General features: G+C 38.2%; 1 protein-coding gene across 1 annotated transcript in view; it reads left to right on the forward strand.

The window, feature by feature from the left end:
• Amnionless (amnion associated transmembrane protein) overlaps window positions 1–11,802 on the forward strand; it is a 162,200-nt gene extending 150,398 nt beyond the window's left edge. Inside the window, exons 5-8 of the mRNA XM_083123228.1 lie at window positions 4,819–5,034; window positions 8,932–9,082; window positions 10,344–10,530; window positions 11,629–11,802. Coding sequence (XP_082979354.1) covers window positions 4,819–5,034; window positions 8,932–9,082; window positions 10,344–10,530; window positions 11,629–11,772 — 698 coding nt within the window. The 3' untranslated portion in view covers window positions 11,773–11,802. The remainder of the gene's footprint in view (window positions 1–4,818; window positions 5,035–8,931; window positions 9,083–10,343; window positions 10,531–11,628) is intronic.
• The last annotated feature ends 2,675 nt before the right edge of the window (window positions 11,803–14,477 follow it).

The raw sequence follows: 14,477 nt of genomic DNA on the forward strand, positions 1-14,477 counted from the left end.
AACCTTCGCATGCTCATTGTTAAGTACTGCAATAACCCTGAATAAGTAAGATTTTTTTTTATCTAAAATTCAATTACAGAAGTAAGAATTGTGCCGTGCCGTACACTGTCATACGTTGAAACAGAGAAAAATTGTAAGTATTTTTTGTACTGCCATACCCTGAAATAAATAAAAAAAATTAAGTCACTTTTTCACTTTATAACTATCATACCTTGAAATATAGACAAATTTTTAAGTCATTTTTTATGTCATTTTCTTGATATTTAGGTCATTTTATAGGTCATATTTCAGACTTTTTTAGGTCATCAAAATCCGGGCCCTGGTTATAACATCGCCACCGTGTAATCAAGAGGTACCGGTTTCGAGGTTTCGATACCTTGTGGACGCACATAGTTATTCGTTTCGATGTTAAATAAATCAAATGAAAATCAACCGTTGTCAATTATGTAAGCTCCTTGCTTATTTTGCTTGAGAAACGAGCTAGTAAATATTCGCCCTCCCCCTATCCAGATTATTTCAATTTCAAGACAAGGTTCGACTGCTTCTACTTTGACATATTCAGCTCAGAGAAAGCAGACGATTCTACAGCCATTTTTACATTTTGTTTAGTTTGTTTTGAATTTATGTAGTTAAATTAACCCTAAAACAGGAAAAGTGACAGTGATATTCAAGGAGTAAAACACAGAACATTCTCAAACATCGTCATTCCAAGAGAGGACTTCATACGTCCTATTGTCTTACTACACAACAGTATCTGACATGTAATATACTTACAAACATCCGCATAACTATGAGTTTTTAGAGCAATACAGCATTAACTGTCAGTTATGTAAATGAAACAGCACTAAAACTTCCAAAGGAAAACAAGGATAATATGCTTCACAGAAACTAAGAAACCGAAAGCACCTTTAAAATTTTCAGGCTGATTTGTGTGTTTCCCATGCAGCTACTTTTTGAACTTTGTTATTACAAAATTTTAAAATTAAAACAAGCAAGTAATAAGTCAATAGTTTTTTGAGAAAAGAAGAAAAGATAGTAAAACTTCTTCAATACAGGAGGTCTGAATGCTTCTATTTTAAAATCATTCAACAATATTTGACTACACGGTGAGAGGAGTGTGATCTGAGCGTTACTTGAAATTAGTTTGTGAATCAAGCTTAATAGGTCGATGCCCTCTTTTCAGTTTTATTACACTTATTTCAGGAAACTTGTAATATCATATGGAATATCAGTTTATTACCTTGTCAAATATAAAAATTCAATCAGACGACGGTCCACCTCCAGTTTGCTCCAATTTGGTTATTTCGGTACGTTCATATCAGTATGAACAAACATGGTACCCATTATCACCCCAAATACGTCAGAAAAAAGAAGTTCAAGAGCGCGTTCAGTCTATTTCTATTTTCTTAAACTTCTTTATTTCAACAAGTTTGTATCAATATAATAAAGCTCTAACCCGATTATCAGCATACAACTTTCAGAAGTAGAGAAGTTCAAGTAGTTTTTATTACGGCAAATCCCACTGAACAGTATACCAGAGTTCGTTCATTCTAAGACTATGCATTGCAAGGCTGAGCCACAGTTCCCCGTGCCATGAAGACACATTTACGAAATTTGGTCCTACCCCCACATTCTCCCGGCCACTTTGAAGGTGATGCAATCAGCAACACATAAGGTTGTCCCCGGTACCCATAGATATAAGGCTAGGTGGACCCCAGGGCCGCTTTGTGCGGGGAAAAGGCCTGACAAATTCCAACCTTTGATCACCCACCCCGGGAATTGAACCCGGTTTTTCCGCGTGGATGTGAGACGCCCTACCGTCTAGACGACCGCGACTCTATAGACTATGTAGTAAGCAGAATGAAATAGTCAGAAACGGTGGAGACTCCCCGATGGCGTAGTGGTATCGTCGTCATCTTTCATCAAGGGATCCCAGGTTCGATACCCGGTGGATACAGATAGTGGTTCGGATCCCAATTTAAATTGTAGGTCCAGTCCCGATTAGCTTTATTGTGCATAAAGTGGACTTAAAATACCAACTCAATTAATCTATAATATAATCAAGGCAAGCTTGAATACAGGCTGTACGCAGGATTTATTTTTTTCACGGGCGGTGCAGATCAGAAAATATGGAACAAACAATATAATCTAAATGCTGCTAAATTGATTGAAGTACGTTATTTTACGTTGCTTCTCTGACACTTTTTGTTAATGGCGACGATGAGAGAGGGTGATCTGATGAAAATGATGAAGGGACACTTACAAAGAATGCCCGCCAATGTTCAGGCCGGAATTCGAACCCGGGACCACTGGAGTCATAGCGCGCTGTGCTAACACTCGTCACGGTGGTCAGTGAAATGCTGTTGGAACATTTGATGCGACCACCAAGAATGGAGTAGTGTTGCACCTAAACGCACAAGTATAAAGTTGAAATATTATGGTCCTAAGTATAGAAAAAAAATCAACATCCATTCCGATCCGACAATCGGCAACATAGTCGCTTGCAGACAAACGCTGTCACAGAGCGTACAGCTTGGTGCTTACTGTATACATTTATTTCTCGGATTCTCTATTCGAAGAGTATAACAATGTTTTCAATTTCCTTTAATTTTCTTAAAAATCGAAAAACCATGATAATTCCATGTTTTAAAAATAATATACAGAGTGAACCAAAAGTAGGTGGAGAGTAAGTCTACAACAAGAGCCTCAGCAGAATTGTGTATTTCACAAACTTCTATTATACGAATCCTGAAATCTATTGGGTTGAAACCTTATCGTCCACGGCTAATTCATGGCAGATTGGAGGATGATCCAGACAGTAGCGAGCGAGATCATGCTGAAAATTATTATTTCCTGTGCACCTACTTTTGGTTCAATCTGTATTTAGAAATTAAATGATACGTATTAGGAACTATTATTAAAACAAAGAACATACGTAAATTTGAATTAAACAAAATAAAAAATATATATATATACTAAGGTTCCAAGAAGTCTGGACAGAGATTAAAAAAAAAAAAAACTCAAACTCAACTAAATCGTGACGTTGCATCAATGGTTATAAAACTAAAATAACTCAATATCGCATACTGCAGAGTTCAGGTGCTTGTTTCTCTCCACAACAAACCCATTGATTTATACAAATAGAAATTCTTTCAAAATCTAAAAATTAAAAAAAAAAATTAAATATTTTTTTAAAATATAAATGCCTGTATTACCTTAGTGGGATTATATAGATTTCCATAGTTCGAGAGGATTGCATGGTCCCCTTGCCAGGCATGTACCATGATCAATATTTTATGCATATTATTATAAATAGTATTGTGCATATATTTTCTTTGGTACTGTCATTCAAAGTTATGATCCCAATATAATACTCGCCTTCCAAAAAGTTCGGCGGAAATAACCATTGACTAAACAACAAATATTAAATAGGTTTATTTTCACTCTTTAATTTTAGAATTTCATAAATCTTTAGGGGTGTCCGGATCACCTGGACCCCCTTCTAAATATATCCTTGCCCATGCCACTCGGCACGGACCTGTTTTAACCAGTTTACTACTTGCAGAGGTGTAGAAGTTCAATATGGCGACTATCCATTTCCGTTTTTTTTTTTTAACTCGCATATTTGAACGAGTTCATATTAAGAATAGAAAGCTTCATAGCTATTATGAATGTACAGGTTTCAGTAATAAATAACTTCAACATGGTCGTCTTTCCCTTACTTATCGTTTCGCCATATTAATATACCCAAGGTAACATAAACTAGCAGCATATTGCTTTTTAGTTAATTTAATTATATATATCTCCATACTTTCATTGTAGACTTGGTTTTAACATAAAATCTTGTGGTAAATCAGTCGCCTGAGGTTCCTCGTTTGGTTGGTCTCCTGCTGGAAATTTTGTTGCACATTGTTTCGATGAGTCATCCGTCACGTGATTTTTAGTTCGCAGCGGGTTTCACACACTCAGATGTCGCCACCGTCGTGTTGTTAAACACAAAGTGTTTATGCTGACTGGTGCCAAACATCGAAATTTGGAACCTTTCACACGAGTGTGTGGCTTTGACCGGTCTGTAACCCCGAAACTAAACTGCGTTAAAATTAAATTTTTCTGGTGTAATTTAGCCTGTAGATTACGAAAAATTAATTAGTTCAAAACGAGGAACCACGAAAAGTTCCTCGTTTCGAAAAGTTCCCACAAGTGTTGGTGTTAAAACCGATTTGGTTCCTGCTTTTTCACGGTACGACAACGCACACACACACACACACACACACACACACACACACACAATATCATGCCTGGACTGGCGCACAGAACCCTCGGATATTGAGTAGTCGTGTGAGAACCAGAGAGATGTAACTCCAATTTATCAGATTTACAGAAGTGAAAAAATAAATAATAATTTATTCTCAGGAATATGTCTGAGTCTTAAAAGAGTCAGTAAATTGAATATACGTGACTCCACCTTACTGTCAAAGATTAGAAGTTAAGATTAGTTGATATGACTTGAAATAGAGCTCTTCAGATGAGTTTATTTAAAGAAAAGTGAAAGTTACGTTCCTCTGGTTCGCATACAACGAAGTTGAGTCGATCACTGGAAGACGCTTGCTCACCGAGCCGATCGTTATAATAGTAAGAAGTAAAAACAATAGAAACAAATTACACTTAATTAGTACAATATAATGTAACTCAACTGAGTGCAAATTTCTATGTACTATTCAAGTTTTATTTATCAATTGGCAATAGTTCAACAAGAGTATGTTACATGTTTAAGTCTACTACAAAACACGGATAAAAAAATTAGCTTATTCGTTGCAGGGGCTTACATGTTGCTGAATTTCAATTCTCAGTTCATATGGTCTAAACTTCGTCAAGCCATCCAGGGAGAAATGCAGCGGAAGGAAAATAAAGAATTCGAAATTTACTTAAGCAAAATTTCAACAGAGCAAGTGCAAGTAGTGGTTGCGGAATCAGGAGACTACAAAGGGGAGAGCAAGAGATTGATAAACGATCTAGCGTCTCGACTGAGAAGCGGTAAGTAGATCCATTGTGTGTGTGTGTTGCCAAATTCTATGGCGAGCTTGCTATTGAAGTTGGAATATCGCCGTAAAGTTAGGCGACACGTTGCAGGGATCTGAGTGTCCCATTTTTATTGACTGGCCACTTCTGATGCAATGAGTGAAAACTTGATTTTATGCCATATGCCGCACCTCGCTCTTGTTTAACGTAGCCACACGTCCCTGAACCTTCCCCGTAAACAATTCTAGCGAAAAGCGACGTAAATATGAAAATAGATGAACGAACGTCTGCTCTCTGCCTTGCAATCGTATGTATTTGTAAATCCATAATAAAAGTGAACCTTATTGCGTGGTTGCCTGCGGGATTAGATGCATTTATTTTCCCAGCTTTTGTGCATGCGAGCTGGAAAGTAGCAAGTGAATTGTGTCAGAAATGCGGTTAAATTAGTCACAGGCAAGAAGAGATGTTAATGGAAATACAACTCGTAAATTCAAGAGCAGAATATTAAAATTAACTCTCGATATTGTCAAAATTAATCTTATTACATTTCATCACTCTTTTATATACAGGGAGGTTATTTCAGTCGTTCACCGCCAGCGTATCGGCCGTTCGGCGGACTCTTCATGCAACAGGTCCCGGCAAATTGCATTACAGGAAGTCCGTAACAGAAACCGCTTGTTTTCTAATGTTTCCACTTTTCACAATTACAGTTACAATTACAATTGAAATAAGCACTTAACTTGTCGCAAGGATTGCAGAAAAAGGTGCCCTCGCAATTACAAATATTTCTGGCACCTTATTTCTGACATCTAATCTTAGATTAGTCATCGCTGCTTTATCCTCAGTTGTCGCGACAGCGCCTGCAGCTTATCGGGGGTTGGGTGAGTTGTCAGCCGCGAGAGGGCGCTTCATACTGCACGTGTCGGCAGTGATGCCAACCGTAGGGACATGTCCCTCCGCATAGGGACTTTTCACTCAATTTCGCCCGCGTAGGAACGTAGGGACAGATTTTGCCAAATGAGGAAAAACGTAGGTACTTTTTTCAATCTTGGTAAATTACATTTTATGAATTAGTTTATCTGGATACTTTAGCGAGGAGGAGAAAAAAGAACTAACTAACAAATCTCCATCAGAATTTTGGAACATGTTATCGGTTACCAAAAACTTTCAAGGCAAGTTCCTTTTTGAAAACATTTCCACTCTCGCGAAAATAGTGCTAACATTGCCGCATTCTAACGCGGAAACGGAAAGAATATTTTCAATGTTAAGTGATACAAAAACAAAAAAAGGGAAATAAAATTTGACCAAAATTGTTAAAGACTGCAGGAAATACAGCATCACCAACCAACATCTATCTCTTCACAGCAGCAGCATGTATGACTTCAAATAACATAATCAACAGTAAACGACTCAACGTTATTCATTAGGGGTGTGCTGGATTCTTTACTTTAAAAAGTCGTTAATTCTCGACGTTTTCTGCCTTGTAAGTTTCTGGAACTTATCGAAAGTTGTAAGTTTTTATTCTAGAAATGCAAAAACAATCACTTAAAGTGAAAATGACTTGTAAAATTCGAGATTTCCAGTGCTTCGGGAAATTTCGAACATTTCCCGTCCAGAAAATTTTCCGACTTGGTCGGGAAATTGCAAATTTTTCAGTCCCGAATGTCGGGATTTAAAAAAATTACCGTCCCGATCCCGTCCCGACCCAAAACATTCTGTCCCGCACACCCCTATTATTCATTAAGGCAAGAATTTACAATACCGGACCAGTCTGTAATTTCTATGCTACGTCTTATACTCACGAAATAATTATTCGTGATGACTTATCTCAAGTTAACATGTTGTGGTGAGGGGGAAAAAATGTTCATTAACGTGTAGAAGTTGTAAAATAAGCTTTTCAATTCTCGCAATGATTCTCTGTATACAAGTATGGTAGCCATATTTGTTGATATGAACAAATTACAATTAGTTACGCTGTCTACAGCGTTGCCACACTGTTGATTTCATACTTGGAGAGCATGGATCGTGTAAGAATGGCGGAAGAGAACAGTAAAAGAGTTGTTAATGTTGTACAGATTTTTAGGTGGAGTGTGCAGGCGGATGGCTGTGGGCTAATTAATAAATTTATGGATTTCAGTATATTGCCCAAAGAACGTGCTTACATGTGACAGCGACAATCACGATGTAGAAGAACTGATTTGATTATAGGTAAATTTGGCAACAGTACATCAATCATAAAATTGCAGGATACGAAAATGGCGTCTTCGATGATGAACGTTTGCTGTTAAAGTGCTACGAAAATAATATTTTTTATCGGTTCGTAATCACAATTACCGCAAAACCATTCAGGAATAGCCCCACTGACCATTCTCGGTAAGGTTAGGTTAGGCAAGGCAAACATACCGGTAGTTAAAATTTGGGCTCGAAAAAAACATGCACGGGTAGCCCAACAAACCAATGACGGATAGCCCCACGAACCATTCAGGTACGGTTAGGTTAGGTTAGGCAAACATAGTTAAAATTTGGGGTCGTAGTAATATCAGGAATGTATATTTCGTTTTTTAAGTATTGGAAACACAAAATCTTCCGGTAAATAATGAGCAATCGTGCCGATCGCGGACCACTCAATTTCACTTATTTTGCAATTTCTACACGTGACCCCCCAAATCTTAACTTGAAATTCGTGATTAGGAGGCCTCAATTAGTGAGTATGCAAAATATTACAAAAATCGGGGAGGGGTCATGTATTGTAAATTCGCTCCTTCATTAATTGTGGAAGCACCGAGCAGAAAGATTTGGTAAGTAAATGTGTATATTTTATCTTCTGTTTTGCATGCTAATGAGGTGTTGTTTTTTTAGTCACTTTACTTGGCGTAGGGACATTTGGTCAGTTGTAGGGACATTTTGACTACGTCTGTAGGGACATTGCTGAAAAATGGTTAGCAACACTGTCGGCTACCAGACGTCAGTGTTCGTTCATGTTCAATTCTGTTTGCGTTCAACAGTACGCGTGTTGCTTATACTGTGTTATTGTAATGTGCTACTCATGGCCAGTGCTTTATTGTGTGTTAATTGTTATTCATTCATTACTTATGTCGTTAAACAAATATAGTCTTGAACAGAGAGTTTTTATGTACGATAATTACGTGAAAACGAATTCTTGCAGAAAAGTGGTCAGGCAATTACGAGAGACAGGATCTCTTGAACCTAAGAAACGTGTTGTATTGCTGTTGAAGGAGGTCATTTTCAACATCTCTTATAACACAGGAGGTTAGTGATCATCATTATTATTACGTTTAAATATCATTTTACGCTTTCGGTTTGCTTTATGCGCCGGGATGTTGTCTTCCCTTTCTGACAACTGACGATAAAGTAGCGATGTCTAATCTAAGATTTTCTGTCAGAAATAAGGTGCCAGAAATATTTGTATTTGGGAGGACACCTTTTCCAGCATCCTTGCGACAAGGTACGTGCTTATTTCAATTGTAATTGTAACTGTAATTGTGAAAAGTGGAAACATTACAAAACAAGCGGTTTCTGTTACGGACTTCCTGAACGCAATTTGCCGGGACCTGTTGCATGAAGAGTCCGCCGAACGGCCGATACGCTGGCGGTGAACGACTGAAGGCTCCACAAAGGATTGCTTTATTTAAAGAAATATCGTCAATATAAAATTCCATTATATACAGACTGTCCCAGGATGTTTTGTCCAGTAAGTTTACCGTACGTCATGGCATCATTTGCATGTTTGGCCGTGTGAAAGCATGATTGCAGAGCATACCAAAGGTACAAAAATATTTATGCATGTAGGAAAATGAGTCGTGAGTTTTGAGACACCCTATATTGGGTTACTACAATGAATGCGTGATTTATTGAATAATTTATATTTATTAGTGTAAATACTTCTTGTAGACGAGAATCTAGGGGTGAACAGCTTATCCCTTCACGCATCTGGAGCTGCCAGACATCCTTGGAGCAGACAGGCTGGGATTGCGGTGACTGTATTCTTCGTCGTGCTCATCATTTTGGCCGTTGCTGCTCTCTTGGTTTACAGACGAAGAAGGTAAACTACTTTTTGTTCTCATAGTTAAGAACTTGTTGCTCTTTTAGCATAATAGCATTTGCTTTGAATTATTATCATCATCTTTAACCTGTCGTTGATGAATCCTTTTTCTCAAGACAACCAAATGTTAACCTCACTTCCACGTAGTATACCCTGGACTGCATTTGGCATACTAACGAGACTCTGTCGTCTTGACCCATGGCCAGAGTAATCTTCTATGAGACTTGTGTGCTGTTCATATGTCTGTGTGATTGTCCCTTCATCTATTTCATCTTATCACTATTCATCCTGATATTCGCAATTAGCCAAACATAGCAGAAACCCGAAGTAAAATATTTTTTTAATAAAAAGCCTTGGTGCTAGACATCATTGGATAGGCAAAGGATACGCCTGTCCACAGAAAGCTAGTACAAAAAAAAAAGAAAAAAAACAAGCCTCCCCGATGACGCAGTGGTAGCGTCGTCGCCTTGTAATCAAGGGATCCCGGGTTCGATACCCGTTGGAGGCACATAGTGGTTCGGATCCCACTTTAAACTGTAGTCAAATCCCGATTAACTTTTTTTATAGAATATGTAATTGTGATAACGATGTGTCTGTGAACTGGAGCCTAAACGTTAGGCTTTACAGTAGTACTCGACTTTAAAGATGCTAACGAGATCAATACTATTATTTTAATATCGAGACAAGAATGAGTGTATGTTTATAAAATCGAGGGAAGATTGAGGATTACTGTCCATGGCTCTCGTCTCGAATATTATATATACATATGTATACATATACAATATATGTATATTACAATCAAGATATTCCGGGGTTGATTCCCAGTAGATGCATAATGTGCAGTGTTTCAGGTGCTACTTTAAACTGTTGGCCCAGTATCATTGACATGAGTTTAAAACAAACTTGGTTATTATTTTTATGTAGAAACTTTTTTTACTTTGCATTTTTTAGGCAAATAAAGGTGGTTATCAAATTATTTATAGTTCTGTTACGTAATGTAGTATATCGCACATACATTTAAAAATAGACAAGTGGGACAAGACAACGTTTAGAAATCGAGATGAAACCAGAAACAGATACTTGAAACTCGAGGCAATCATTTGCAAATTGAGGCTAGAACGAGATGGACATTCTAATTTTTAATTTAAACTACAGAAACAGAGCCATGCCTCGTCTCTGTACCGATACCTAAAATGATTTTTAATTCTATTTCTACCGGTGCCTAACATTTGTTGGTGATATTGCATGTATGTTCTTTCAGGGGTTTGAGTCTCTTCGGAAGCTTTGGTAGTCGTTCTTTTGTTTTCGCGCGCTTTGAGAATGATGGCAGCGGAGGTGAAGGCCAGTTGGAATTCGGAGGAAGCAGAGTTGAGGGTTTAAGCACCAACGAAGTAGACGAACCAACGAACCAGGCATTCGATAACCCAATGTACGATAAACCCTCTCAGGTGAGAAACAATTCTGTACGGTGGGATGCCCAAGTATTGCTAGGCAAATTGTCCGTGACTATTTTCATGATTTGTTCTATTCCGTCCTATGTTATTAAGGAATGTATGTTGTTATCAGCTTGTTTGGCGTTTTGAGTACAACAAATGAACTAAACATGGTGACTGGCGATTTGTTTTGGTTATTCTTACGCATCCCAATCTACATTAAGTATTTGTCGCGTTCGGTTTAAATCCAATTTTTGTGAGAAGTCAACATACCATTGCTATGATCAAACCATAGGGAGATGTCACACCGAAGTGGCAGGAACTTTTATCGGAAGGGTCTGGAATTGAACAGGTGGATATCACATAGCTGTGTTCTGGGGCGAGGAGTGCGAGACACACTATACAATATTTCGTAATTAACATTTTCAACCTCCGTTTTGAAAGTTGTGCAAAGACAAAAATGGTAATCGGGATTCATTTTAAGGGGTGCTTGAATTTTCAGCCCTTGTTTCCCAACAGTTTTTACTGCTTTCATTTGAAAATTTTGATTTCTATTTTTAAAAATTCCTTCCCTAGAGCAACAACAGTAAATTTGAAGTTCCGTTCAGCAGAATAGTTTGGTAAAACAGCGAAAGAACTTGGCGGGAAAGAGGGGGCACTCACCCGAACTAGTTTCCAGATTTATTAAACGTCACACATGTCGGGTATATTTTTAAAACTGTCTGGAATCCGAGGTTCAACTTTTAGCTTGTTGTGGCTGCATCAGTGCATAGTACATGATCTCGAATTCTAGTAGAAATTACCAGGCACGATTTCACATCAGTTTGCTTCAACAGAAGATGGTCGAACATTGAATTACACTTGGAAAGCCTAATTTATAGAAGATAAATTGAGGGGGTTTACCCTCTTAGAGCAGTAAATTTGTAAGGTCCTCCAAATTACGTTACACGAAAATTTCCAAGCACAAAAATATCAGATGGACCCACCTCTACGTAATCAATCTTGGCAGATTCCATCTCTGCAGCAGCGAAAATGGGTTGCTAGAAACTATAAATTAACTTGAAATAACATAATCTTCAGAAAAGTATTTTACATCTTATGATCATTTCTTAGGTATTGGCTGAACCTTCTGTTAGAATGCATGAAGTGCTTCACGAGAATCCTGTTTACAGCGCTTTAGAAGAGGCAAAGGAAGCATCCGAGAAAGTTCTTAAAGATGAAATTGGCCCAAGTGAAGAAGATGTAACCAATCCATAAACGTTCTTTGTAAGTACCAATAATGTATCCCGAAGCTACATTGAATAAAGAAAAAGTTATATAGAAACATTCACACTTCCTTTTTAGAAGCATTTCCCTAACTACAGATACAACTAAGTATTTATACGTATCGTATTTATAAATGCCCTTCAGGGGGAACTAAAGCCATGCTAATGGATAGGCCCCAATTCATTTGAACAAGTGTATATGTATCCAGCGCTTGAAGTGGAAAATGTTAGCTGAGGGGATGATTTGTCGAGCACTGGGGTTAGCTGGGGGAATGCTCCTGTGGTTTAACATGGTGACAATGAGGCAGCTGGGGGATACTATCCCCCCTCCCCCCCTCACGAATATAGATTCCACGAGGAAGAAATCTTGGGACGTTAAAGTTTGTTTTATATATTACACTTTGAAACTTTTATAATAGTGTCACTCGTCGAACCAGATAACTTCAACAGATCTTCAGTGCACTTAATCTTGCCAAGCACTTTTGTACTTGATACAGAGTCTGATGAAGACCTTGCTAGAAGGTTGAAACGTTACGTTTAGTTTATGTTTTTAATAAAATAAATTACTGCCTTGGTCAGCATATTTAGTTTTTCGTAATCATGGAAACAAGGCTTAATGGTGTTATAATTGCCATAAAACAATGAACTTCTCTCTTTTTACATTTTAAACCAACATTTAGGTCCGGAGGGCGTACGTTGAGGTCACATCACCGCGATTCAGACGGTTTACAGTCATCTTGCAGACAGAGCAAGTCGAGGGAAAACTTATTTCGTCTGCACAAGATCTTGCAAGATGACAGTGTCCGTGGAGATTTATGTGGTTTGAGATACAGTTATTGTATGGATGACTACAGTTGGCATAGTCTGACAACAAATTTTGTATTCAAGATAAATAAGTTATACTTCGAAAATCTTTAAACTTTGGTTCAAGTTCATTGTTTTATGATAACAAGTGCACTGAATAATTTTTAATTTTTCTATAGTAGATTTTATCTATGCACCAGTTATCAATTTATTAAGGTAAGGTAAAATTCTCCGTCTATAGAGCACCGTGCCGTGAAGGAACATTTAGGGGATGTATGGGGTCGGGCCCCACACATTATAGATGTCGGCCATTTTGGAGTGATGTGATCAGCACCACGTTCCACCTCCCCTCCGATTGCCCCCAGGTGCTCATTTATTTGAAGCTGGGTAAACCCCAGAGTCGCTTTATTGCAGGGAATTCCAACCTTAGATCACCCACCTCGGGAATCGAACCCGGGTCTCCCGCGTGGCAGTCAGACGCCCTACGGACCTTTTCTCTTTCATTAATATTTATTTTATGCTTTAGTATCTACTTACACGGTCTTATGGTTACATAAAACATATACCATAACTAAATTACATAATTGGCGAACAATACAGAATTAGAAGAGGACCTGCAAGAAATTTGCAGTGTGTGTTTTGCGGGCAGCTTGGTCCATTTGATAATAATTCTCAATGTAGTAGTATTGCAACGATGTCTGCAGCGTCACTGAATTATGTGCTAAAATATATTAAATATAGTGAGCTACTAAAAACTGGACAGGCCTTACTAAAGTTGCGGTGCATGTTACTAGCACATGTCCATGTGTTAATGTGTCGTCGGCTTGATGACAGTAGGAACCCAATCCGATTAGACCACTGTGGCTCCAATCCACGTATAGAGGGTGTTTCCGTGAACTTGATTCAAACTTGCAGCGTGGATGGAGACTGACCAAAGTACCAATATGAGATAAGGAACCCTGGTCTGGCAACGCACCAATAAAAAGTAATGCTCTAAAACTATATGAGGCAGTCTATGACAGTGGAATAAGACAACGGACAGATGCGCACGCCTATGGATGCAAGGGATGTCCCTCCGTTCAGCACCCAAACGTTAACCGTGAACCGTGATGTGAACCTGTAGGCAAGAATCCTTGCTACATCGTCAGGACGACTCCAGAGTTATTACTAGACCTCGGATTTTAAGTTTTTAACCTGTTTTTTTTTCCTTTATAGGTATGTAAGAAATAATAAGTTATGCCAGCGTTTCGTTAAAAAATGCAACAACTGATGAAGTTTTATAGTGCATATAAAAACCTATTTGGCTTGTTAGAACCTATTTTAGTTTTTTCCGCCTAAATGAAGACTTTTTTTAGGATTTTATATATTTTGAAAGGTTCTACAGGATTTTTATGACACAGAGGCATTTGCTTTGTTTGGTCACGAAACAATTCAATGACGAACGTGTTCGAAACGTACTCTCTGTCGATTTCCCTTCCACCACGTACATGGTGATTTTTCAAAGCTCAAATTTCTGGTGTCACTGTTACCTGTACAGTCCAAAGTGGTCTGATCTGTGTGGTCTTGCTCACTTTCGCATCACTTCGGTGCTTTGTGGTATTCACGCCTTGCAAAACTAACATTTCAGCATTGAAGTTTGCACCACTGACTATGTTTTTGTTGAAATATTATTTTCAGCATATAAGATGATCCTCACAGACAAAATTGCGGAGTTTGACTGTGGATAACATGAAGAAAGATTTTTGTCTAACTATACGGCAAAGAGTGGATTTTAATAGCGAATTTCCAATGGTAAGTTCTGCCATCGCCGAAGGGTTAGGCAACACACATAACGTTATGGAAGATAGTGTGTATTTCAGGATAAAGGTGTCCCATTTTCATTGCCGGTGACCA

This window comes from Lepisma saccharinum, chromosome 5 (assembly GCF_977018435.1).
Source record: "Lepisma saccharinum chromosome 5, izLepSacc3.1, whole genome shotgun sequence".
Taxonomy (NCBI): domain Eukaryota; kingdom Metazoa; phylum Arthropoda; class Insecta; order Zygentoma; family Lepismatidae; genus Lepisma; species Lepisma saccharinum.